The 27,095-nt window shown below is 48.8% G+C and overlaps 2 protein-coding genes across 2 annotated transcripts in view; one reads left to right on the forward strand and one right to left on the reverse strand.

The window, feature by feature from the left end:
- On the reverse strand, positions 1–26,264 carry LOC308591929 (coiled-coil domain-containing protein 63-like). Its single transcript, XM_081203099.1, has 12 exons — positions 26,131–26,264; positions 24,808–24,922; positions 23,272–23,438; positions 21,821–22,010; positions 20,826–20,945; positions 18,271–18,452; positions 17,439–17,620; positions 14,367–14,584; positions 9,152–9,226; positions 5,326–5,518; positions 2,467–2,664; positions 1–188 (listed from the first exon to the last, which is right to left on the reverse strand). Exons 2-12 carry the CDS (start codon positions 24,844–24,846, stop codon positions 67–69), a joined length of 1,686 nt encoding a protein of 561 aa, XP_081059225.1. The 5' UTR covers positions 24,847–24,922; positions 26,131–26,264; the 3' UTR covers positions 1–66.
- The window catches only part of LOC308591559 (myosin regulatory light chain 2A, cardiac muscle isoform-like), a gene marked incomplete at its 3' end in the record, with an annotated part of 50,531 nt that overhangs the window by 15,902 nt on the left and 7,534 nt on the right, over positions 1–27,095 (forward strand). The window lies entirely within an intron of this gene.

Genomic DNA, 27,095 nt, shown 5'->3' on the forward strand with positions numbered 1-27,095 from the left:
TACATACTCTATGAACTGGGCTGAGAATCCCTGGGCTTTCTGGACGGAGTGCCTGCCTGCCTCCTCTTAGGGTCTGGTGGAATACTTCTTCTTTTCTCGGCTGTCCTCCATTCTCTCCACCGAGTTCTCCCTCTCCATTTTCTCCAGGATCATGGCTCGCAGGGTGCTGTGGTCCAGAGGACCCTCCACTGTTGGGAAATTCAAGGGGTTGCAGCTTAGAGGTGGAATCCGCAACATTAGGCTTGGTTTTTAATTACAGCTTGCAACAAAATGGAATTTGAGCCCCTGGCCACCTGCTCCTCCTCACCCTCCGCCCAGGCTCAAGCTTGCTTCAGATGACCAGTAAGACCCCCTCGTCCCCTTGCTCAGCTCGTCATAAACTTGGGTCTTCCTTGGGAAAGATCAGGAAATGATCTTCTGGTTGGCCAACCTCTCACCTTGCATTTCAGTCCTAAATGGGACGGGTGGCAGTGGAGGCCAGCTGGCAGCAGGAGATGCTCTGGTGTCCAGGAGCATCATTCCCTGTCCATGGAGACTATCCCTTCCTCACCAGACTCTGGGATGGCCACGCAAGGCTTCTGGAAGGCTGTGGGATGCCACAGGAGCCTCCCAGAGAGCCAGTGTGGTGTAGTGGTTGAGAGCAGTGGACTTGTAATCTGGGGAACCGGGTTCGTGTCTCCGCTCCTCCACATGCAGCTGCTGGGTGACCTTGGGCCAGTCACACTTCTTTGAAGTCTCTCAGCCCTACTCACCTCACAGAGTGTTTGTTGTGGGGGAGGAAGGGGAAGGAGAATGTTAGCCGCTTTGAGACTCCTGAAGGGGAGTGAAAGGCGGGATATCAAATCCAAACTCCTCTCTTCTTCTTCTTCTTCTTCTTCTTCTTCTTCTTCTTCTTCTTCTTCTTCTTCTTCTTCTTCTTCTTCCCAGAGCCCAGTAAACAAAATGGAGGGCTTGAAAACTCTTTCAGTGATGGGAAACCCCCGCAAAGAAAGAGCTTTTTAAGCCCTCCTCCTTGCTCACAGGGTTCTGGGATGGTCACGTGAGATCTTGGCTGGCCCCTTCCCACTGTCCATTTTCCCCTACCCAGTTCTGCATTTGTTTGCTTGGTTGCGCTGGCCGATGATCCCCAGTGGGCTAGGGACAAAGGTGAAAGCTGTTTCCTAGTTCTGCTGGATCTCTTAGTGGCCTTTGATACCATCAACCATAACATACTTCTGGACCATCTAGAGGAGCTGGGAGCTGGAAGTGGTTCCATTCCTTCCTCCTGGGCCATGTCCAGAAAGTGGTGATGGAGGATGAGTGTTCAGAACCCTGGGCCCTCACTTGTGGGGTGTCTCAGGGTTCTGTCCTCTCCCCCATTCTTTTTAACATCTATATGAAGCCACTGGGAGAGATCATCAGGAGGGTTAGGCTGGGTGTTCATCAGTATGCGGATGATACCCAGCTATACCTCTCTTTCAAATCAGAATCAGTGAAGGTGGTGAAGGCCCTGTGTGAGTGTCTGGAGGCAGTTGGAGGATGGATGGCGGCTAACAGATTGAGGTTGAATCCGGTCAAGACAGAAGTACTGTTTTTGGGGGACAGGAGGAGGGTGAGTGTGGAGGACTCCATGGTCCTGAATAGAGCAAGTGTGTCCCTGAAGGACCAGGTGCACAGCCTGGGAGTCATTTTGGACTCACAGCTGTCCATGGAAGTGCAGGTTAATTCTGTATCCAGGGCAGCTGTTTACCAGCTCCATCTGGTACGCAGGCCTAGACCCTACCTGCCCGCGGACTGTCTCGCCAGAGTGGTGCATGCTCTAGTTATCTCCTGCTTGGACAACTGCAATGTGCTCTATGTCGGGCTACCTTTAAAGGTGACCCAGAAACTGCAACTAATCCAGAATGCAGCAGCAAGACTGGTGACTGGGAGTGGTCACCGAGACCATATAAAACTGGTCCTGAAAGAGCTACATTGGATCCCAGTAGGTTTTCCAAGCACAATTCAAAGTGTTGGTGCTGACCTTTAAAGCCCTAAACAGCCTCGGCCCAGTATACATGAAGGAGCGTCTCCACCCCCATCGTTCAGCCCGGACACTGAGGTCCAGCTCCGAGGACCTTTGGCGGTTCCCTCCCTGCGAGAAGTGAGGTTACAGGGAACCAGGCAGAGGGCCTTCTTGGTAGCGGCACCCGCCCTGTGGAATGCCCTCCCAGCAGATGTCAAGGAAATAAACAACCACCTGACTTTTAGAAGACATCTGAAGGCAGCCCTGTTTAGGGAAGTTTTTAATGTGTGATTCTATTTTTAATATTCTGTTGGGAGCCACCCAGAGTTGCTGGGGAAACCCAGCCAGATGGGCGGGGTATAAATAAAAAAATATTATTTTTATTGCTTGTTTTCCCACCTACCACTCATATATTGCATATATTGAGAGCATTTAGAAACATTTTGCCTCACTGTCCCCTCATCAGAGCCACAGTTACTTACAGGGCTCCAGTGTCTCCGCGAAGGGATCGACACTGAAAGAAGGTGGCACAATCTTAATGGTCTCCATTTTCTTCAGGAAGGCAGAGCCACCCAAAAAGGGGTTCAGCATGGGGACCGAGTCCAGCTCCCCCTCCAGCTCCTTGTAACGCAGGAAAGATTCGATCAGCAAGAGGTCGTTGCTTTTCTTCTCCAAGATGCCTGAAGGGAGGAGACAAGTGGTTACTTCAGGAGCAGTGGCCTATTGGCTGGAGGTCACCAGGGGTCAAAGACCCCTTGCTATTTCTGTGGGAATGCTCAGAGTGGCAGGAGAAGATATATTGTTTATTAATATCCTTCCTAACTTGCGTTAGCAAGTTCCTTTACTTAGCAGACTTTACATCCCCCTTTTTACATGTACAGCAGATAGCTGGTTGCAGGCTCGTGTGAGCCTCTCACTATTGTACAATTCAACCTGTCTCAGATTGAATTGTACGTTCCTGGTTAGTTCCCTTGAATCCCTCTTAAAAGAATAAAGACACGGCAATCTTATTCAAAGTCAACAAAAGAAGTTTACTCACATCAGTTCACAGTTGGATTCCTGAAGGCAGGCTTAGTTACCGATATGTACATGTGGATCTACCCCATATGGGGGGATAATCCCAGTGCTTCTGCTGGCTGAAAGCTAGCAGAACAGTCCTAGCTAAAAGCTGGTCAAATGAAGAAGGAAGTCAAAAAGAGAGAGGTGTGCTGCGTGACTCGTCCTTTTGTTACCTGGACAGGTAAGGTCACGCCCACCTTCTATCACATGCAAAAGAAAGGATGCTCCAGCCAGGAGAAAGAGGAAGTTTTGAGTGGCTGGACCAAACATTCCCTCGCATGTCTTCTCTAGCATTCCAAGGAATGTTGTACTTGACTGGCTCTCATGGATCACATCCCATAGTGCCCACAGTCGCCAGTGTCCTGGAGCTACAGAATCTGCATGCAAGGGAGTCTTTTTAACCACTGTCTTTCCCAAAGCTAAGCATGTAGGAGCACTGAAAATCACAAGTTGCTTCAAGAGAATGGCATGCAAGCTCCGTGTTGTACAATGGGACTTCACAGAAAACACAGCTTAAGTTGCCCACGAATCATTTGCCCGCGCCTGTGCACAGGGAAAAGTAGATCGAGCTGAAAGGCAACACAAGTAGATCTGTATTGCTTCTTGCAATGCATCCACTATTATGATTATACCGTATTGGCCTGAATATAAGCCGCACCTAAATACAAGAAGCACCTTTAAAATTGATTGTTAAGTTGCTCCCTTCCTCGCTGCTCCTGGCTTCATATTGTAAGGTCGCAAATATAAGCCGCACTTTAACTTTCCGCAGTCGGAATTTGGGGACAAAGTGAGGCCAATGTGGCAATTGTAAGATTACTTAACACGCATCGCATGCACAAAAAAACTCATACCAATAACTAACTTAGTTGGTCTCTAAGGTGCTACTGGAAGGAATTTTTCTATTATTTTATTTATTTTGTTTTGTTTCGACTACAGCAGACCAACACGGCTACCTACCTGTAACGCATTTAACTTAACACACATTTAACTTGTGCCATGCTAACCATACATGGTTGAAGGCTGCTTGAAGGCCTGAAATCCCACCAGTTAAATGCAAGCAAGGCAGAGAGCTTAAACGCTCTTTTTGGGATGGGTTTCCTGGTCCATAAAAACCTTTTAAGCTCTCCACCTTTCTTGGGAAGCAAGGCCCTCTCCAAGCACCAGGTCTGGGATATTCCCAACAGCCCTGCAAGATCTTGCAAGAGCATCCTGGGCCCTCCAGAAACAGAATGCAGAGAGCTCCTTGCTCCCCAAGAAGGCAGAGAGCTTCAAACATCTTGCTAGACTAAAACTCCCATCATTTCTAGCAACCAACCATGCTGCCTGCTGGAGCTACTGGGCAATGGATTCCAGCAATGTGGGTTGTTCTTGCCCAATGGAGATTTGCAGGGATATGGCCATAGCTCAGAGGCAGAGTGCCTCCCTTGCAGACAGACGGTCCCAGGTTCAAATCCTAGTGGCATCTCCAGGGAAAGATCCTGTGCCTGAAACCCTGCAGAGGTGTTGCCAGCCCCGTGATGCTTTTTGGTGTCTGGTGTGCATCTGGGTCCATTGCAGAAGCAACCCAAGAGATGGGCCTGGTCTAGGGCGCCGTCTGGATATGTTCTGGATATAGTCTAAATATGGTCTGAAGCTCAACATCAAAAAAACGAAGATCATGGCCACTGGGCCCATCACTTCCTGGCAAATAGAAGGGGAAGAAATGGAGGCAGTGAGAGGTTTTACTTTCTTGGGCTCCATGATCACTACAGATGGTGACAGCAGCCACAAAATTAGAAGACGCCTGCTTCTTGGGAGAATGACAAATGACAAATCTAGACAGCATCTTAATAAGCAGAGACATCACTTTTCCAACAAAGGTCTGCATAGTTAAAGCTATGGTTTTCCCAGTAGTGATGTATGGAAGTGAGAGCTGGACCATAAAGAAGGCTGATCGCCGAAGAATTGATGCTTTTGAATTCTGGTGCAGGAGGAGACTCTTGAGAGTCCCATGGACTGCAAGAAGATCAAACCTCTCCAATACTCACCTCATGAGAAGAGAAGACTCCCTGGAAAAGACCCTGATGTTGGGAAAGATGGAGAGCACAAGGAGAAGGGGACGACAGAGGACGAGGTGGTGGGACAGTGTTCTCAAAGCTACCAGCAGGAGTTTGACCAAATTGCGGGAGGCAGTGGAAGACAGGAGTGCCTGGCGTACTGGGGTCCAGGGGGTCACGAAGAATCGGACATGACTAAATGACTAAACAACAACACAACAACAACAACAGGGCCCCATCACTCACTGAAATACTGCATCAGGTTCTGATCTGTGATCTCCCCCGTCTCGCCCAGGTGCTCCCTGATCTGGGTGGCATCGCAGCCCGTTTCCTTGAACAGGAAGTCCACCGCCTGCTTCAGCTGGTCCAGGATCTTTCTGTTCTCTTTCAGCTTGTACTCGTACAGGTTGGCTTCTTCCGTGGTCTTCTGCAGCTTATCCTGCGGGCCAAAGGAGAGGTGGTCAGGTGAAATATACTCGGAGTCGAGAGTGGATTTCATGCTCTTTATTCAGCTAATAGCGGTGAGGAGGAATGGAAGTTCCCCCAGAATGTCTGCTTTATATACCTTATTTACACAATGGGCCCCAAGTGATTGGCTAATTCTGGGATTCACCTGCAGGCCAATCAGGTTGCGGATTCACTTCCACCTGGAGCAGGATTGGGTGGCTCCTGTGTACCAATCAGACTGCTGCATTCTGGACCCTATTGTTCTAGGACCAATCAGACTGCTGCCTTTTATATCCTATTCAACTCAGTACATAACACCAGAGCTATTGGGATACTGCCAGGGAGACAGGGGCATTAGGCAGGCCCCCAGCTGGCTCCAGCCACTGGCCGGCAGCTGGACGATCACCGGTCTCCCTTGGAACAGCATCAATCAGCGACACGAGCCTCAGATACGTTTAGAGACCCGTGCACGCTCTATCAGCAGAGTGCGTAAATCTTCTCACAGCAGAAGAGGCGGACAGAGCCATGTGTAAGCAGTATATTACAGCATTTGATTCAGCAGCAGGAACAAAGGAAAAAACATGTCTGCTTTCCTTCGTGTCCAGCAAAACAGCGGCAATACAAAAGCTATATACAAACGGAAGTTCCTAGACTGTGCTGGAAGTAAACAGGCGTGTGACACACAACAGTCATGCCTGTTCCCTTTTAAGGTTGAGCTCCCGTTGTTCGGTCCCTGCTCCTGCCAACCTAGCAGTTCGAAAGCACGTCAAGTGCAAGTAGATAAATAGGTACCACTCCGGTGGGAAGGTAAACAGCGTTTCCATGCGCTGCTCTGGTTCTCCAGAAGTGGCTTAGTCATGCTGGCCACATGACCCAGAAGCTGTCTGCGGACAAACGCCGGCTCCCTCGGCCTATAGAGCGAGATGAGCATGCCCTGAAAATAGGACGATTCTCCAGAGATAGGGTTGTAAACAACGAAGGCTTACGCCTACTTGAATTATGTAACAACTTTAATTTGCAGATTGTGAACGGTTCAACAAAAGGCGATAGAAGCGGGGAGTTTACATACTTCTCCCCCCGAGGATGCAGTGTCATCGACTATATTCTTGTCCCTTATAATATTATAAATTCAATCATGGACCTCAAAATTGGAACGCGTACTGAAAGCGACCATCAGCCATTATTGCTGTCTATTAACTTAAAGGACGAAACCAAAATAACCAAGTACAATATCATAGAACCTTCTCAATACAAACAAATGACCCAATTAAAATGGTCCCAGGAAATGAGTGCAGCAGTGGGGCAAAAACTTACAGCCAACCTGAGAAAACAAGTATTATCCAACTTAAAGACCACTAATCCCTACAGTGATATTCCGAAAATTTATAATGAAATCTTCCAAATGTTTGTAGAGCTTAGTACTCCACCTAAAGTTTGGGTACTTAAACATAGCGCTAGCCCTTGGTTTGATGATGAATGTTTCCAGCTAAAAAGAAAGCTGCGCCAAACATTTAAAAATAATCGCGCTAAACTAGAGCCCTCTTATCTTGATGAAAAAAGACAATACCATTACATTCTGGCCGAAAAGAAACAGAAATATGCAACCCAAAAATGGCTACAATTACTCGACTCAATTCAGAGTAAAAACAACAAAGCGTTCTGGAACCTGGTGTACGGAGGATTGAAAGCCGAAAACCAACTAACTTTACCACCAATTGCAGAATCCAAATGGTCCCAATACTTCACATCTGTATTTAACAATCTACACAGTGAACTCAAAGGAAATGAGACCACTAAAAATAAAATCAATAAACTCCAGGAGTGGCCAAGGGTAGAAGAAGAGGAAATTAGAGAGATAGTTAAAAATTTCAAATCGGGGAAATCTCCTGGGCCAGATGGTCTACCAATAGAATTATTCAAGACCTATATAGATTGGTGGGCAGAACCCTTAGCTCAATTGTTTACTCTCATAGATAAATATGGGATCATACCTGAGATATGGTTAAGATCAATAATTATCCCAATCTTTAAAAATGGTGACCCAAAAGAACCAAGGAATTACAGACCGATAAGCCTATTATCAGTGATAGGGAAAATCTACGCCAAGCACCTTTTATCTAAACTTCTTACCTGGATGAAAAATCTAAATTTACCAGGGAAAGAACAAATAGGTTTCTCCAAAGGTTGCTCTACATTAGACCACTGCCTTATACTTATGCATTTGGTTGAAAAATATAGATCCCAAAGGCAATCTAAGATATATGCTGCTTTTGTAGACTTTCGTGGTGCATTCGACTCAATTGACCGCCCAAAGCTGTGGAGGAAACTCGCAGAATTAAAAATTGATCAACGCTTATTGATTCTAATACAAAATCTATACTCTTCCAATACCTGTCAAGTCAAACTTAACACCAAAGGTCACCTTTCATCAGACATCCCAAACTCGAAAGGGGTAAAACAAGGGTGTATTCTCGCTCCCTTTCTATTTAATTTATTTTTATCAGACTTGCCAGATCACCTCCAAAAAATAGAATCACATGCCCCTAAACTTAATCAGAAACCAGTTCCTCTCTTATTATACGCAGACGATGCTGTCCTACTATCATTAACGAGCTTGGGTCTGAAACGTCTTATATCTTCTCTGATCCTTTACTGCGAATGTAACAAACTCTCTATAAATTATGAGAAGACAAAAATTTTGGTCTTCTCGAATGGTTGGAAATTAGAGAAATGGAAAATAAGAGGGCAAGAAATCCAACAAGTGAAAATCTATAGGTATCTGGGAATCTTATTCCAGAGCAATTTAGGGTGGGCAAATCATCGCACAAATGCCATAAAACAGGCAAAGTGTACCTCATCAGCAGTTGCCCGTTTTTATTATCAGAAAGGTAATCAATTTATTCCTGCGGCCAATCAGATATTTCAAACAAAAGTGCAATCCCAGATATTCTATGGAATCCCGCTATGGGTCCAAGCATATAACAGTGATGAGCATGCAACCCCAGAGTCATCCGCGACTGGACCTAACAGTCAGGGGTAAAGGTAAATGTAAAGGGACCCCTGACCATTAGGTCCAGTCATGGCTGACTCTGGGGTTGCAGCACTCATCTTGTTTTATTGGCCGAAGGAGCCGGCGTACAGCTTCCGGGTCATGTGGCCAACATGACTAAGCCGCTTCTGGAGAACCAGAGCAGCTCACGGAAATGTCGTTGACCTTCCCGCCGGAGCAGTACCTATCTATCTACTTGAACTTTGACGTGCTTTCAAACTGCTAGGTTGGCAGGAGCAGGGACCGAGCAACGGGAACTCACCCCGTTGCGGGGATTCGAACCGCCGATCTTCTGATCGGCAAGTCCTAGGCTCTGTGGTTTAACCCACAGCATCACCTGCGTCCCAGGCCCCCAAGAGAGTAGGGCCCTAAGCTATAGCTTTTTTGGCTTATATGTAAATCTGGCACTGTCCGTGCTGACTGACAGCAGCTCTCAACCCCTCCCATGAGATGTCACTGGGGATTGAACCCGGGACACGCTGCCTCTGAGCTATGGGACTCGAAAGTCCCAAACGTTGCAGCCTTTCCCCACAGCGACGGGACCCCATAGGTCAGCCCCACATGTGCCCCATTTACCTCCACTTCTTTCATTTTGCCATGAACGATGTCTTCTGCATTCTTCTGCTCAGATTTCAGCGTGCTGATTTCATTCTACAGAACACAGAAGGGCACAAAGGGGCTCAGGCGGAGAGTCCAGAACCTTTCCCTCCAAAATTGCAAGGGCCATATTTTCTCATTGGCAAGTTTCCAGGGGCCAACATGCAGCTGGTGGGCGGGGCCAGGGGCAAAAGGGGGTGGAGCAACATGCATAGCTCCTCCCTTTATCTTGTGGGTGTCGCTCCTGCTTGCTAGATTTCCAGAATTAGGGTGGAATCTAGGCACACATTTAAAAAATTGTGAAAGTGCTTTTTCAAAGAAACGTTTTGAAAAATATATTGAATTTGCCATAGCTCACCGTCGCCATCTAGTGTCACATTTGTATAATGCACCTTACAACACACTTTGTCTGCAAGATCACATAAAATGTGAAAATTAATAGGTAAAGAAAAGTTGGAATTATGTGCCACCTGAGTGCAATGCTAGTCTTGAAAGAAGAAACCTTCTGTTGCCAATAGATATCCACTTAAGCACGCAGGGGCACAAAAGTGTTGGTGCCCCCTGCCTAGGCTGTATAATTATTAAGGACTGTAGGTCCATTAATTTCCATGGGTATTGAGGATCATATAGCATAGCTGGTGATTAATCAGAGTAAAATAGTTTACTCCTTTGCATGCTTATAGTTTTTATTTATTTGTTTTATTTTTTCCCTTTCATCCTTTGCATGAATATGTATAAGCAAATGGAAATAACAAGATAAAATATTTTAATGGATGGATTAATCAGAGAATTCTGTTTTTGTTCCTGAAGCTGTCGATGTTGCAGGCTCCTTTTTAGAAGGAATCTGGTACGCATTCCAGGATTCATGGGTGGGTGTTGGTGAAAGCATTTTGAGAGCGTACATCAAGTGGTTTGGTCCAACTCATAGCTGTCAACTTTTCCCTTTTCTTGCAAGGAATCCTAATCGGAATAAGGGAATTTCCCTTTAAAAAAGGGAAACGTGGACAGCTATGGTCCAACTCCCAACCAAAAGAGTAGTTGGTGGTGATAGAGAGGTTTAGCCATCTTGTAGTCCCTTCATTGGCTACATGGTGGCAGCAATGAGTCAATTGTAGCTCCTGAAATGTTTCTCTCACCCACATTCTTTATTTTATTATTATTGCAACTGGTTTCTTAATCACCTCCCAAGCCACGATCTCAAGGCAATTTACACATAAAATAGTTAAAAACACTTAAAAACACACAAAAAGGACGTTTAAAACAGTGTTTCCCAAATTTAGGTCTCCAGGTGTTTTTAAGACTACAACTCCCACCATCCCTGACCTGCTTCCTAGGGATGATAGGAGTTGTAGTCCGAAAACAGCTGGCGACCCAAGTCTGGGAAACACTGGCTTAAAGCAAAAAGAAAACCCTCACAGGAAGACTTGTAGACCCATTTATCCTGCTGGGAAAACCAGCTGGAACAAAAATGTACTTGACTGATTTGGGAGGTACAGTGGCCGCTCAGGTTGCGAATGTGATCTGTGTGGGAGGCACGTTCGCAACCCGCAGCGCCGTGTCTGTGCATGCGAAGGTTGTGATTTGGTCTTCTGCGCATGCGCAAAGCACAATTTAGCGTCTCCAACCCCATCATTCTGCCCGGACGTTGAGGTCCAGCGCCGAGGGCCTTCTGGCGGTTCCCTCACTGCGAGAAGCAAAGCTACAGGGAACCAGGCAGAGGGCCTTCTCGGTGGTGGCACCCGCCCTGTGGAACGCCCTCCCACCAGATGTCAAAGCGATAAACAACTACCTGACATTCAGAAGACATCTGAAGGCAGCCCTGTTTAGGGAAGCTTTTAATTTTTAATAGGTTATTGTATTTTAGTGTTTTGTTGGAAGCCGCCCAGAGTGGCTGGGGAAACCCAGCCAGATGGGCCGGGTACAAATAATAAATTATTATTATTATTATATATGTGCGACCGCCAAAACCCAGAAGTAACCTGTTACGGTACTTCCGGGTTTCGGCACGTCCAGAACCCAAAAAAAATGCAACCTGAAGCATCTGTAACCCGAGGTATGACTGTACAAGGATGGAGGCCATTTCTTAAGCAACCCGCTTCTGAGCTGCGCAGGGCCTTAGATGGCAGTACCAGCATCTTGAATGTGGCCTTGTAGCAAACCGGCAGCCGGTAGCAGACCCCCAAGCAATGTGTTACATGCTGGCGGGCGTTTGACTGCCATGTTCTGCGTCAGCTGGAGCCTCCATACCATGCGTAGGGCATTGCAGCACTGTGTGGTTACCAGGGCATAAACAGCTGTGGCCAAGCGATTTCAATCCAGGAGCCACCGGGAGCAATGGCTCCCGGTGGGGTACAGGATCAGGTTTAAGGTACAGGATCAGGTTTAAGGTGCTGGTTTTAACCTTTAAAGCCCTATATGGGTTAGGACCCTCGTACCTACGGGACCGCCTCTCCTGGTATGTCCCACAGATATACCGTATTTTTCGCACCATAGGACGCACTTTTTCCCTCCTAAAAAGCAAGGGAAAATGTGTGTGCGTCCTATGGAGCGAATGCAGGGGGGAGGCAGGCGGGAAAAGCCCTCAAGAGCCGCACGCAAGCTTCGTGCGCTCTTGCGGGCTTTTCTCTAGGAGGGAGAAGGGACTGACTGGCTGCAGCAGTCCCTTCTCCTTCCTGGGGGAAAAGCCCCCAAGAGCGGCACCCTCTTTAAAGGCTGCGCGGCTCCTGCAGGCTTTTCTACGAGGTGGGGGAATCCCCCCACCTCCCAGAAAAGCCAGGAGAAGCCGCGCAGCCCCTTTAAAGAGCGGGCGGCTTCTGCGGGAGTTGGAGGAAGCTGCAACAGATTCCCTCCTCCCGGGCTCCCTTTGAAGCGGCAAAGTGGGAGGGGAGCAGCTTACACTCGTGTAAGCAGCTCCTCTCCCACTTTCCTCCTTCAAAGCAACCACGGAGGAGGGAAGGAAGGGGACCATGGATCCTCCGCTGCTGGAGGCTGCAGCGGATTCCCTCCTCCGTGATTGCTTTGAAGCAGCAATGTGGGAGGGGGGCAGTTTACACTCGTGTAAGCAGCTCCTCTCCCACTTTCCTGCTTCGAAGCAACCACGGAGGAGGGAAAGAGGGGACCCATGGATCCTCTTCGCTGCTCGAGGCTGCAGCAGATTCCCTCCTCCCGGGCTCCCTTTGAAGCAGCAAAGTGGGAGGGGAGCAGCTTACACTCGTGTAAGCAGCTCCTCTCCCACTTTCCTCCTTCAAAGCAACCACGGAGGAGGGAAGGAAGGGGACCATGGATCCTCCGTTGCTGGAGGCTGCAGCGGATTCCCTCCTCCGTGATTGCTTTGAAGCAGCAATGTGGGAGGGGGGCAGTTTACACTCGTGTAAGCAGCTCCTCTCCCACTTTCCTGCTTCAAAGCAACCATGGAGGAGGGAAAGAGGGGACCCATGGATCCTCTTCGCTGCTCGAGGCTGCAGCAGATTCCCTCCTCCCGGGCTCCCTTTGAAGCAGCAAAGTGGGAGGGGAGCAGCTTACACTCGTCTAAGCAGCTCCTCTCCCACTTTCCTCCTTCAAAGCAACCACGGAGGAGGGAAGGAAGGGGACCATGGATCCTCCCCTGCTGGAGGCTTCAGCGGATTCCCTCCTCCATGATTGCTGGGAGTTTCTCTGGGCAGGAATTCCCTCCGCTTAAGTGGGGTGGGGGAAGTGTGGCAGGTAGGGGGGTACTGAGAGACACATGTCTCTCAGATGAAAATTGGGAGTGGGCATTGTGTGAAGTGGCTGTGGATCTACGGCTGCAGAACTGTAGGACTGTATAGAGTTGGGAGGGCCACCCAAGGGTCATCTAGCCCAGCCCCCTCACAATGTAGGAATCACAGCTAAAGAACGCCAGGCAGATGGTCCCCCAACCGCTGCTTAAAAGCCTCCAGTGGTGGAGACCCCAAACACCTTCCGAGGTCATAGAATTGCAGGGTTGGAAGGGAACCCCAGGAGTCATCTAGTCCAGCCCCGGTGGACAGCAGGCGCAATCCATCCCATTGCGCAAGACTAAAGATGCTGCTCAAGGCTAAAGAGGAAGCCAGGGCAGTGAGCGGGATGGATCACGCTTGCTGCCTTGTCTTCTTTAGCTGCACTGGAGAGGTTTAGCTCCTGGCTGGAGAGGTTGCGCGGCTATGGATCCCGCGCACTGTCTTGGCTTCTTTGCTCTTTGGGGCTGGGGGGGGGGAAACCTGGGCTTCCCCCGCAGCCCCGAGAAGCTCTGGGAGAAGTGGACAGGCTGCATGCAGCCTGTCCGTTGCTCTTTGGGGCTGGGGGGGGATAATATTTTTTTCCTTGATTTCCCCCTCTAAAAACTAGGTGCGTCCTGTGGTCCGGTGCGTCCAATAGAGCGAAAAATACGGTAAATAAAAATAAAAATATCCTGAAGGTCCCAGGCCACAGAGAGGTTAGGCTGGCCTCAACCAGAGCCAGGGCTTTTTTGGCTGTGGCTCCAATCTGGTGGAATGCTCTGTCACAAGAGACTAGGGCCCTGCAGGACTTGACATCTTTCCGCAGGGCCTGCAACACAGAGCTGTTCCACAAGGCCTTTGGCCAGGGCACAGCCTGACCCCCTCCTTTGGCAATATTCACAGAACTTTAGCCTAATGGTTGCCATCAATTTGAGTTGAATTAATTTTATAATGAAATGATTTTAGTAAAGGTAAAGGTACCCCTGCCCATACGGGCCAGTCGTGACCGACTCTGGGGTTGCGCGCCCATCTCGCTTAAGAGGCCGGGGGCCAGAGCTGTCCGGAGACACTTCCGGATCACGTGGCCAGCGTGACGAAGCTGCTCTGGCGAACATGCACCAGCGCAGCACACGGAAACGCCGTTTACCTTCCCGTTATAAAGCGGTCCCTATTTATCTACTTGCACTTAAGAGTGCTTTCGAACTTCTAGGTGGGCAGGAGCTGGGACCGAACGATTTTAGAATGCTGTACTATTTTATTGTTGTTAGCCGCCCTGAGCCCGGCTTCGGCTGGGGAGGGCGGGATATAAATAAAAATATTATTATTATTATTATTATTATTATTATTATTATTATTATTATTACTGCTCAATCAAAACACAGCCCACTTGCAGCAGGATCAGCAGTCCAGAGCCCAGCCTGGGCCAGAGGACCAGGGACCAGTGAGGGGCGTAGGAGGGGGAAGGGCAGAGAGGAGACCTGGATGTCTTCAATCCTTTTCTGCAGCCTCTCATTGTCATTGTTCACTTCAGTGAGATAGCTGAAGTAGGCAAAGTTCTTCTCCTCCTTCTCAATGAACTCTTCCACCAGCAGGTCAATGTCCCCATTTTCCGTCAGCTTCAGCAGTCGCATGTAGGCAACCTCGTAACTCTCAAAGCTCTCCCCCTTGGTCTTGGCTCGCTTCTTGGCCTTGAGAGCTGGAAGGGATTCAAGGGGGAGGGTTCATAAAATTGTCTCTTGCCACCTCAGTCTCCTAGGGGTGCAAGGCTCCAGGGGGTTCCAGGCGCTTACCCAGGGTTCTGTCAGAAGTCCAGGTTCCCAGGTTGATAACACAGTAAGCGTAGATAATTAAAAAGGAGGATTTATTGCCAAGACAAACAGATAACTCCGGACGGCTCTAACAAAGCCTCCAGCATCATTACTCAAGATGACCCTTCCGAAGATTCCTTCCGGGATCTACAGAAGATATTGAACTTACCACTCTCACGTCTCTTGTTTTGCTTCCTGTCTAGCAGCCCTCCCATTCACCAACTCTTTGGACTGGGTGGATCAGCTCCACCCTCTCCCTGGTCTGAGAGGCTGTCTCTAAATATATTCTCCCCTATATGTGCTTCCTGCGAGCTCTGGCCGTGTTCTAGCCTGCTCTCAGCTACTGCCTTATCACCCATCAAGGTCAGGAAGAGTAGCAGTCTGCAGCGGCCGACTCTCCCCTGCCTAACATCTAAGTCTCCCTGTTCCTGGCTGCTTTCTGCAGTTGGCTGCAAACCTTCACTGGGAGCTGGCTCATTCCTGACAGGTTTGTGTTTCCTTGCAGAATGTGGGGCAGCAGAGACTATGGTTTATTTACACGTATATACAACCTGAGCCTAAGATAGAGGGGTTCATAGCATTAACACCCCAAGAAGGTCTTGCTTCTCCCATAGCCACAGCCCTGGATTTAAACAGAAATCAAGCATGGCTCTCACTGTCTGGCTTCTGCCTTTTCGGGCTCAGATCACACACACTCTTTGTCTTGGTCTTTCTCACCACCAGCCAGGTGAAGGAGGGGACCCACCCATTTGCCCTCCGGCACAGAGCTACTTCCTTCATTATACAAAGGACCATACTTAGGTGGATCTTGTGCCCTTTGCTTGGCTAACTCAACAGCGGAATCCTCCATTTGATTTTTGACCCTTGTTGGATCCGGGACCCCAAGAATTGCAGGAGACTCGGGCATCAAGCCGGTTAACTCACTCCCACTGACTCACAACACTCATGAAAAAACATCACTACAGGATCACATTCACCTGGTGCTATACCAGCTGCACTGACTCCTAGTGGAGTACAGGATCAGGTTTAAGGTGCTGGTTTTAACCTTTAAAGCCCTATATGGCCTAGGACCCTCGTACCTACGGGATGGCCTCTCCTGGTATGTCCCACGGAGGACTTTACAGTCTCCAAAAAAAACATCTTGGAGGTCCCGGGCCACAGGGAGGTTAGGCTGGCCTCAACCAGAGCCAGGGCTTTTTTGGCCGTGGCCCCGATCTGGTGGAACGCTCTGTCATGTCACAAGAGACTAGGGCCCTGCGGGACTTGACATCTTTCCACAGGGCCTGCAGGACAGAGCTCTTCCACCAGGCCTTTGGCCAAGGCACAGCCTGACCCCCTCCTTTGGTAATTCTTCACAGAACTCTAGCCCAATGGTTGCCATCAATTTGATTTGAACTGATTTTATAATGAATTGATTTTAGAATGCTGTATTATTTTACTGTTGTTGGCCGCTCTAAGCCCAGCTTTGGCTGGGGAGGGCAGGATATACTGTATTTTTTGCTCTATAAGACTCACCTTTTCCCTCCTAAAAAGTAAAGGGAATGTGTGTGCATCTTATATAGCGAGTGCAGGCTGCGCAGCTATCCCAGAAGCCAGAACAGCAAGAGGGATTGCTGCTTTCACTGTGCAGCGATCCCTCTTGCTATTCTGGCTTCTGAGATTCAGAATATTTTTTTTCTTGTTTTCCTCCTCCAAAAACTAGGTGCGTCTTGTGGTCTGGTGTGTCTTATAGTGCAAAAAATATGGTAAATAAAATTTTATTATTATTATTATTATTATCAATTGCTCAACCCAATAAAGGCAGCAATTAAAGAGCTAAAATTTAAAGTCAGTTTCATGACTGAATACCGCCCACAGGATCCATCCTCTTGCTTTCAGCAGCCAGTGTGTTCTGCTTCACACATTCAGCAGCCCAAAGGCTGAGCAACTGGCTAAAATTTACAAAGCAGACCCTAACAGCAGGAACTTTTAAATCTATTCTTTTCATAAATACAGGAGTGTCTTCAGCAAACCTTTAAATCATAACTTTAAAGCATAAATTCAAAGCATATTGTTGTAAGAATTCTAAAGTCCCTAATATAAAACAAATGTTTATAAATGTACAAGGCAAGCACATACACAAGTATATAAACCACATGTCTGAAATAGCACAGGAGAGCAATCCTGAAGCCATTTTGACTCTCCCAAATTGACCTCAATATATTTATTTGCAAGGAGGAAGGAAATGGGGAAAACCTTCCCTTTGTCTTTTTGCCTACAAATCTTGTCTGAAAGACGTATTTGTGTATGAATAAGGTGAGCCCATGACCTGGATTCAGGAACTAAAAGTATTAACCATCACAAAAGAATGGCCAGGCTGCCCTGGTAAAGCAATCAGTGAATATTAACAGGTATCCTGGCAAACAGGATTTCTGTTGTAGACTGCCTCCTTCTGTGATGTATGTATCCTGTTTTTTGGGGTGGTCTTGAGCTACAGGGTGGGCAATTCCAAAAGTTTATAGAAGGGCTTGCGCACCATTGTTCTGGGTTCCTGATCCCTCCTGCGTGTGGTGAGTGAGGACCCTGTTGCAACAGATCATTAAAGATCAGGCTTACTAGCTGCTTTGCTTCTCAATATTCTCTGGTTGGCCTCTCTTATTTTCTCCTACCGATAGGGAACCCACTTAAGGACTCTATATGGGCTCTTGGATTCCCCATAAGGGGGGGAAAGGGCAGATTTTTGTTTACAACAATGCGTGGTACCTTCTTCCTTTTTGGCTTGCTCCTCAAATTCCGAGCGGTCCACCAGCTTGGTGAGCATGAAAGCCTTCAGCTTGGTTTCGTGGTTGTAGATCCGCTCCAGCTCCCGAAACTCAACGTTGAACTGCGCAATGTCCTTGCAGCGCCGCTCCTTCATCGCAGAGATCCTGGCAAGGGCCTCCACCCTAGAAATGGGCAGAAGTGGTGGTGACGGGCAAATCATAGAATCACAGTTGGAAAGGGGTCCCCAAAGGTCCTCTAGTCCAACCCCTGCAATGCATGAAAATGCATGTTCAGAAATAGGACAGGAACACAGGGATGCTGCCTTTAATAGTCACACTACTGTCCCACCAGGTTCAGTGTTGTTGGTTTTTGAATTCTGGTGCTAGAAGAGACTCTTGAGAGTCCCATGGACTGCAAGAAGATCAGACCTATCCATTCTGAAGGAAATCAGCCCTGAGTGCTCTCTGGAAGGACAGATCCTGAAGCTGAGGCTCCAATACTTTGGCCACCTCATGAGAAGAGAAGACTCCCTGGAAAAGACCCTGATGTTGGGAGAGTTGGAGGGCACAAGGAGAAGGGGAAGACAGAGGGCGAGATGGTGGGACAGTGTTCTCAAAGCTACCAGCATGAGTTTGACCAAAGTGAGGGAGGCAGTGGAAGACAGGAGTGCCTGGCGTGCTCTGGTCCATGGGGTCACGAAGAGTCGGACACGACTAAGCCACTAAACAACAACAACGACTGGTAGCATCTCTACGGGGTTTCGGGTGGGGGGCGGGGCGGATCCCAGGATTTGAATCTGGCGGGATTTGAACCTGGGACCAGCTGCTCTCACCTTTGCTCGTAGGCTTGCGTCGATTGCACAATAGACAAGTCCATCGTCTTCCTCTGTTGCTCTAGCTGTTTGTGAAGCCGGGAGTAGATGGAATCGAAGACAGACTTCTGGCACTGGAGGTTCTCTATCTCCTCGCGGAGTTTGGCATTGGTGATCAGGATGGTGTCAAAATAAACCGTGAGCTGGAAAGAGCAAAATGAGGAAGGGGTTGAATCCTGACAAGACAGAAATACTGCTTTGGGGGGACAGGGGGTGGGTGGGTATGGAGGACTCCCTGGTCCTGAATGGGGTAACTGTGCCCCTGAAGGACCAGGTGCGCAGCCTGGAAGTCATTCTGGACTCACAGCTGTCCATGGAGGCACAGGTCAATTCTGTGTCCATGGCATCTGTTTATCAGCTTCATCTGGTACATAGGCTAAGACTCTACCTGCCCGCAGACTGTCTCGCCAGAGTGGTGCATGCTCTGGTTATCTCTCGCTTGGACTACTGCAATGTGCTCTATGTGGGGCTACTTTTGAAGGTGACCCGAAAACTACCACTAATCCAGAATGCGGCAGCTAGACTGATGACTGGGAGCGGCTGCCGAGACCACATAACACCAGTCTTGAAAGACCTACACTGGCTCCCAGTACGTTTCCGAGCAGAATTCAAAGTGTTGGTGCTGACCTTTAAAGCCCAAAACGGCCTCGGTCCTGTATACCTGAAGGAGCATCTCCACCTCCACCATTCAGCCCAGACACTGAGGTCCAGTGCCAGTGGGCCTTCTGGCGGTTCCCTCATTGCAAGAAGCCAAGTTACAGGGAACCAGGCAGAGGGCCTTCTCGGTAGTGGCGCCCGCCCTGTGGAACGCCCTCCCATCAGATGTCAAAGAGAAAAATAACTATGAAACTTTTAGAAGACATCTGAAGGCAGCCCTGTTTAGGGAAGCTTTTAATGTTTAATAGGTTATTGTATTTTAGTGTTTTGTTGGAAGCTGCCCAGAGTGGCTGGGGAAACCCAGCCAGATGGGTGGGGTATAAATAATAATGAATTATTATTATTATTATTATTATTATTATTATTATTATTATTATTATTATTATTACTGTCCTAAACTGCAAAACCTTCTTCCTGCAAAGAGGTGCTGAACCACCTCGGCATTAGTCTGTGCCATCTAGAGGAATAGTCATGATTTTAGATCGGGTGTTGTTTTTTAATACGTTTACTTTGGCTGGAATTCGAGGGCACATCCCAGGAAGATGTGGAGCAGAGGTAGCGAGAGGTGTGACCCGCAGAGAGGGAATGTGGCTTGGGGAGAGACATGAGGGCCAGAGAGGACCCTAGAGGGCCACATTTGGCCCCTGGGTCTGAGGTCCCCCACCCCTCCCACCCAGTTTTTCTCTCCACTCTCAGCATCCTGTGCCACTGAGATCTTTTGGGGATATTGTGCAACATTTTCTCCTCCTTGGGATTCCTCCCCCCTAAAAATAAATAAATGAGTCCTTCTACAAAACGTGGGGTCCCTGCAAGTCTGCTGGTCCTTCCCTCATGTGTGTGTGATGGCCTGGGATTCGGACTCGGAGGCTGAACCTGAGGGATCCCAGCCTGCACAGGATTCCCCGCCTCCAGAACCAGCTGAGCCGGGGCTGGGGCCTGAGCCTGAAGGGTCCTCACCTGTGCTGGGTCCTCAGGTGCAGGCACCAGCTGAGCCTGCTCTGGCTCCTGAGGTGATGGAGGACCCATTGCCTGCAGGTGCTCCACTCCAGTGGCGTAGCGTGGGTGGTGCAGGGGGGGGCCGGCCGCACCGGGCGCAACATCTGGGGGTTAGTGTTAGGGGGCGCAAATCCACGGGTTAGGGGGCGCAAATTACTTGCCTTGCCCCGGGTGCTGACAACCCACGCTACGCCACTGCTCCACTCTCAGCCCCGTCAGAGGAAGCTGAGGTTGCCTCTGGGTCCGGTAACCCTCCAGCCTCTCCTGAGCTGCAGAGGCTCAGGGCAGAGAGGCGGAGGGAACTAAGTTCCCGCAGGAGGAGTGCTCTCCTCCAGGCCAGGAGAGGCAAGTCACCTGTGGACCGGAGCCGCCCTATGCCTTGGGGCAGATAAAAGCCGGCCAGCCCCAGTCCCAAGTTGTGGGAGCAACAATGTTGGTTGCTAGTTCCTGCCTGAACTCTGTCCTGCTTTCCTGCCTGAGCTCCTGACCCGCCCTGGCTCCCTGCTTGCAAGCCTGTTCCTGACTTCACCCGACTCCCTGCCCTGCACCCAGCTTCAGCTACTAAAGACTGCCTCTCCATTGCACCTTTGACCATGGACCGGACTTGGACCTCGCCTCTCAAGTAACCCACGGGTCCAGCACAGTGTGTGTGTGTTGCAGGATGCTCCCCTGAAGCTTGGGAGCAGAATATAAACAGTTCCCGCTGCTTTTAACTGGGTTTATAATGTTGGATTTTCGCAGGGGGTGAGATTATTTCATTGCCACCTCCCCGAGGAGGCAGACTCTGGTACTCAGCAGAGGCAGAAGGTGTGGGACTCAGGAGGGGGGTCTGGACCAGCGGAGGTGGGGGGGCCACAGCTCACGTGGTTGAGTCGGTTCTGCAAGAGCTGGATCTGCTTCTGCAGCCACCTGCCGTCGTACTCCTGCCTCGTTTTGATGACAAGCATTTTCTGTTTCTTAATCTTGTTCTCCAGTTCCATGATCTGAAACAAAAGAGATCCAGGAAGACCTTTATATGAATAGCTCAGGCACCAGTTTACCCACAAGGTCCCTTCGCCCCATAGACACCCACTTTTTGGTGCCTCCCCCCCCATCATTTCTGTTTAGACAAGTCTATACAGACACGTCAAATGTGGCTGCTGCTGTTCCGATCTGTTTTTATTTTTTCAAAAAAAATCCACAATTATGTATAATAAATATAACATAGAAAAAGGAAAAAACACACAAAAGAAAACACAATACAGTACTAAACAAGAAAAACAAAAAAATGGAATCTTAAACACATATCCCTTAAAAACCCAATTTCTTTTACATTATTGACTTCTTCAGATCCCTCCCTTCTGAATTTCATTCTATCTGCATGTAACAGCTCTCCAATATCATTCTTAATCTAAAATTATTTCCAACTATTAACTATCTTATTCTCTTTTCTTACTGTTCTAAATCCAATTTAAGGTAAAGGTAAAGGGACCCCTGACCGTTAGGTCCAGTCGTGACCGACTCTGGCTCTGTAAGCCACTTCTGGCATGTCAAAGTGCAAGTAGATAAATAGGTACCACTCCGGTGGGAAGGTAAACAGCGTTTCTGTGTGCTGCTCTGGTTCGCCAGAAGTGGTTCAGTCATGCTGGCCACATGACCCAGAAGCTGTACGCCGGCTCCCTTGGCCAATAAAGTGAAATGAGCACTGCAACCCCAGAGTCGGCCACGACTGGACCTAATGGTCAGGGGTCCCTTTACCTTTATGATACTATGACTCTAGGCTTTCTGCTTGCAGCAAACTAGAAAGCCAAAAATACAAGCCAATTTCAGGGTGTGTGCACCAGACCTCACACCCCTCCTGGCATTTCCCACCATGCACCTTGTCATCCAGTTCCGAGATCAAGGCCTTGGTGGCTCTGATGAGGGCGTCATATTCGTCCTTGGTCTGCAAAAGGAATTTAAGCTCCATGCAGTTGCGGTCGTCGATGAAAAGGTTCCGAGGCGACTTGGTGAGGCTCATAAGTAAATTGATCTCGTCGTGCTCTTGTTTCAAGGCGTGGATTTGCCTCCTGCGGCAGAGGAGGGAAAGAGGTTAAGAGTGTGCATCCTCACATCAAACACTGCGCAGACGCACCAATGGAGGCCCACAACTGCGCTGTGCGTTTGGTAATACTTCTCCGCACAACGGGACGCATGTGCAAGGGGGGTGGGGTTCACCTACATGGCTTTAAAAGGAGATGGGGTGGATCCATAAAAAGTGGCAACCAATGGCCATCAGGAACGAGAGCAGAGCCTCCATGTACAGGAACAGTGCGCTTCAAATACTGGATGCTGGAACCAACCCACAGTGGGAGGCTATCGTCTTAATGCCAGTGGGCATCTGAAAGAGGGGGTCTGGTCCAGAAAAGGGGACTGGGGCTGGTGATATTGATCTAAGTCAACATGGCAATATGTAACACAGACCTTCCTTCAGCCCCAAACAGAACGAGTGCAGAATGGTAGTTAAGGAATGTGCACTATGGGGAAGAGGGAGGCGAGTTCCTAAGGAGCTGTTGGGAAAATGAGCCGCCACTGTGCTGTTGCTTTTTCTTTAGGATTTTTTAAAAATGTCTTCTTAATGTTTCCGTAGTGGGGCGTGGGTGGCGCTGTGGGTTAAACCACAGAGCCTAGGACTTGCCGCTCAGAAGGTCAGCGGTTCGAACCCCCGTGACGGGGTGAGCTCCCGTTGCTTGGTCCCTGCTCCTGCCAACCTAGCAGTTCGAAAGCGCGTCAAAGTGCAAGTAGATAAATAGGTACCGCTCCGGCGGGAAGGTAAATGGCATTTCCGTGCGCTGCTCTGGTTCGCCAGAAGTGGCTTAGTCATGCTGGCTACATGACCCGGAAGCTGTACGCCGGCTCCCTCGGCCAATAAAGCGAGATGAGCGCCGCAACCCCAGAGTCGGTCATGACTGGACCTAATGGTCAGGGGTCCCTTTAGCTTTACCTAACGTTTCCGTAGTTTTTCTATAGGAGAGATTTTATTGATTGATTGATTGATTGATTGATTGTCAATAGCACATCTGCAGTGGTCATTAAAGCTTCTGGCGGAAACCATGATGTAATTCCATGTCCTTCATCAGATGGGAGCCAGGACAGGTGGGGGTTGGGGCAAAAAACCCCGGATTTGGCACCTTTGAAAAGCAAGGGCTATACTCCTGGGGATAGTTCTGAGGGCCAAACATGGAGACCCGGGGGCCGCATTTGGCCCCTGTGCCTGAGCTTCCCCACCTCTGGTCCCTGTGGACGTCCCTTCATGTGGCCACCCCCCTTGCAAAACTCTGCCCCACTTACTCCTGCTGGAACAACAGCCGCTGAGTCTTGATCCCAAAAGACTTCCTGTTCTCCACCATGATCCGGAACTGTTGCTGCAGCTTCCTCAGCTCAGTCTCGGACATCACCTCTTTCTCCTTCTCAGTGTAGTCAGAGTTCTCGCTCCTGGAGCGGGATTGTTTCTGGCGCTGCGGATCGGGGCAGATCAGGAGGGAAGGGGAAAAGAGAGGGGAGGGGGGCCTGTTTTAAGCTCATAAGGCTCAAACCTCCCTGTCCAGGGAGGCTCAGGTCAATTCTGTGTCCAGGGCAGCTGTTTATCAGCTCCATCTGGTACGCAGGCTGAGACCCTACCTGCCCGCAGACTGTCTCGCCTGAGTAGTGCATGCTCTGGTTATCTCCCGCTTGGACTACTGCAATGCACTCTACATGGGGCTGCCTTTGAAGGGGACCCGGAAACTACAACTAATTCAGAATGCGGCAGCTAGACTGGTGCCTGGGAGCGGCCGCCGAGACCATATAACACCAGTCTTGAAAGACCTACAGGGGCTCCCAGTACGTTTCCGAGCACAATTCAAAGTGTTGGTGCTGACCTTTAAAGCCCTAAACGGCCTTGGTCCAGTATACCTGAAGGAGCGTCTCCACCCCCATTGTTCAGCCCGGACACTGAAGTCCAGCTTCGAGGGCCTTCTGGCAGTTCCCTCATTGCAAGAAGCCAAGTTACAGTGAACCAGGCAGAGCGCCTTCTCGGTAGTGGCACCCGCCCTGTGGAACGCCCTCCCATCAGATGTCAAAGAGAAAAATAACTACCAAACTTTTAGAAGACATCTGAAGGCAGCCCTGTTAGGGAAGCTTTTAATTTTTAATAGGTTACTGTATTTTAGTGTTTTGTTGGAAGCCACCCAGAGTGGCAGGGGAAACCCAGCCAGATGGGTGGGGTATAAATAATAAATTATGATGATGATGATGATTCCTATATATCTCCCACCAACAAAAGCCATTTGATGGGGCCGAAGCATAGCAGGTGCCCTACCCTATTGGGAATCCCACAAGCGCCCGGCCCCCCCGGCTCCTGCTTCCAAAATCCCAGTAGAGAAAGAAAGCATCTTCCTATTTGGGCAGTTTTAAAACAGCAGCAGCAACCGTGGAGATACCAGTGGAGAACTTGGGGGGGGGGAGGAAACAAAACCATCTTTTTCTGCTGTCAGAGAGGGAGACCAGCTGACATCCTTCGGAAGAGAGTTTCAGAGCTCTGGGGCTGCGACAAAAAAGGCCCTGCATCCCACGGCAACCAATCCATTGAAGAGTTGGAACCGGAAGTTGCCTGATCTGAAATTGTGTGTCACGCGTGTAACCACAGCCCAGACCAGCCATTAGGAGTAAAAACAAAACAAAACCCACATGTGGAAACGGCCTCAGAACAACGGGGGGGGGAGGACCACTGGTACCAATGTCATCTTTTGTAAGACGTTGGTGACAACTGTGGCCCATCAATAAATGTGCCGTGTAGTTAAACATAAGATGTCTTCAAGAGTCATTCCAGAGCCGTCTAAGAGTTACCAAGGTAGTTCCAGTCGCCATTTTAGTCAAGGCCTTCATTCTCTCTCCTGTTGATGTCAGTCGCCTCCGTCAAGCAAAACGAAGGTAGTATGTTTCTTGAAGGAAGACCCGTGCCCTGAAAAGAAGAGCAAATGTACATTCGGAAGCAAGGGACCATCAGCAATTGCTCCATCGTACTGGCAAATTTGGTTCTCGCCCCTTTTCCTCTGCTTCCCTTAAGGCAAACTCACCCCAGATGGCTCTCTGAGCTTAACGGGAGAACATGATCCTGATGGCATCACAGAGCTTGTTCTCCTTCTATAATGAGGGGGTGCAACAGATGTCTCAGCTTTGTCCAACCCATTCAGGACTTGGGTTTCCATAGAAATGACAAGAGAGCACGTACTGGTGCGGGCACAAACCTTCTTCTTGCCATTTCTATGGAAACTGACCCATTCCAAGCGGATTATCACAAAAAGGGCTAAAATGACCGGAAGAACCAGAAATCAGGAAGACCAAAATTTTAATTAGGGATGGGGAAAATTTCTAATTTATCCTAAAAACCATTGTAAACAGCTAAAATCCACCTGGGCCTAGGGGGTGAGGCCCAGACTCACCAGCCCTTATGAAGAGGTTTAATATGCTGTAAACCGCTTTGAGATTTTTATTTAAAATGCAAAGCGGTATAGAAATAAATAAATAATTGTTAGTAGGGTTGGAATAACATTTGTAGTTTAATGGTGAATTTTGGACATAAAGGAGATGTAAAAGATTTGGATTATCATAAAAGATGCAGGAGGATATGATTAACAATAGGACCCACAAAGGGGAGGAGGGAAGTCCAGCAGAGAGATATGGGATTATAAAACTTTAATCTGAAAAATCAAACAAATAAATTTATTTTTTTAATAAAACAAATAAATTTATTTTTTAATAAAAAAAATGAGGAGGGGGAGACCCATGTATGCCACCCTGAGCTCCTGGAAGAAAAAAGTGGGATATACAGTAAATGCAATACCTGTAAATTAATAATAATAATAATAATAATAATAATAATAATAATAATAATAATAATAAATGCGTCTCCCATTTCAACTGCACTGACCCCTTGGACCCACCCTCCCGCCATCTTATTTAGCAGCATAGAAACTGTAAACCTCTGGGGGCAGGGACCTTAGTTATGCTGCTTTTGAAAGAACCGTGAATATCGATCACATAAATAGGGGGGAAATTAGGAGAGGCTTGATGGGGAAAGGGCTCACATGTGATTGACAACAATTATTTGGACAGCACAGGGAGAGAAGGAAGGGGAATAACGGAGCCTGGGCTAAGCAGAAGTCTCACTTTCCTCCGGGCACCAGCCGCAGCGCTGCCTCCCTTTTTCTGAGGGACAGGATCTCGCAAGCGTCTTCTTCTAACCGCCGCGCAACTTGCGCGACGGCGGACTCCTCTACCTTCCTTTCAGAGAGGCCAGCCAACGAAAGGGAAATGCTGATCTTCCAAAGGGCAGAAAATGAGGCCAGCGTCGGCGTCCCTTGCTTTCGCGCGCCTCCCCCTCCGCTTGCAGCAGAAGCGCCTCGCTTACTAGAACGCGCCCCGCGGAGAGTTCCGCGCACAATGCGGAATCCGATTGTGAGCGGGCAGCTTCTGATTGGCTGGGGCGCGGGCGTTCCGCGGGGTGGCCGATGCTCACCAGATTACCCGATTTCTCATTGCGTTGAGGTTTGCGGACCGAGCTTGATCTGACCCACGGCTCAGCACCAGAAACTAGGATTTAACCCCTAATCCCAGAGAGCGCGCAGTGAATCTTGCCTAGTGTGAATCCTCAAGATTGAAAGCAGGACCGTGGAGCCCAACCTTGACAGCTTTGCCCTTCATGCATCTGCAATAAACCAGGATGCTCTGTGCCAAAGGATGCTCTGTCCATGACTACTAACCATGACTGATAGAGACTAATTTCTACTTCAAGCGTCAGAAACAGCAACACTTCTGAATACCACTTGTCCTCCCTGGAGATTGCAAGGCAGACACCCTGAGCGATGGCCCTTGCTCTCACACACTGCACAAGCACATTTACAATTACCTGGCTGGGTGTTTTTGCACATTTTTGGATTTGTGAAAAACAAGGTGCATTAGTAGCTCTCTGTGTGCACGCTCTGCTGGTGTTTTATGGGTGCAATAGAATCGACAGATTAGAAAGCAATGACCCCCCCCCAAAAAAGAGGAATGTCTCCTGGTATGAACAGGAAAAGACAGAAGTTGGTCCCCATAAACAAATGCAAACATGTGCAGGTGTGGGCTGCAGTAAA

The sequence above is a fragment of the Podarcis bocagei genome (genome assembly GCF_964188305.1).
Source record: "Podarcis bocagei genome assembly, chromosome: 7".
NCBI lineage: Eukaryota > Metazoa > Chordata > Lepidosauria > Squamata > Lacertidae > Podarcis > Podarcis bocagei.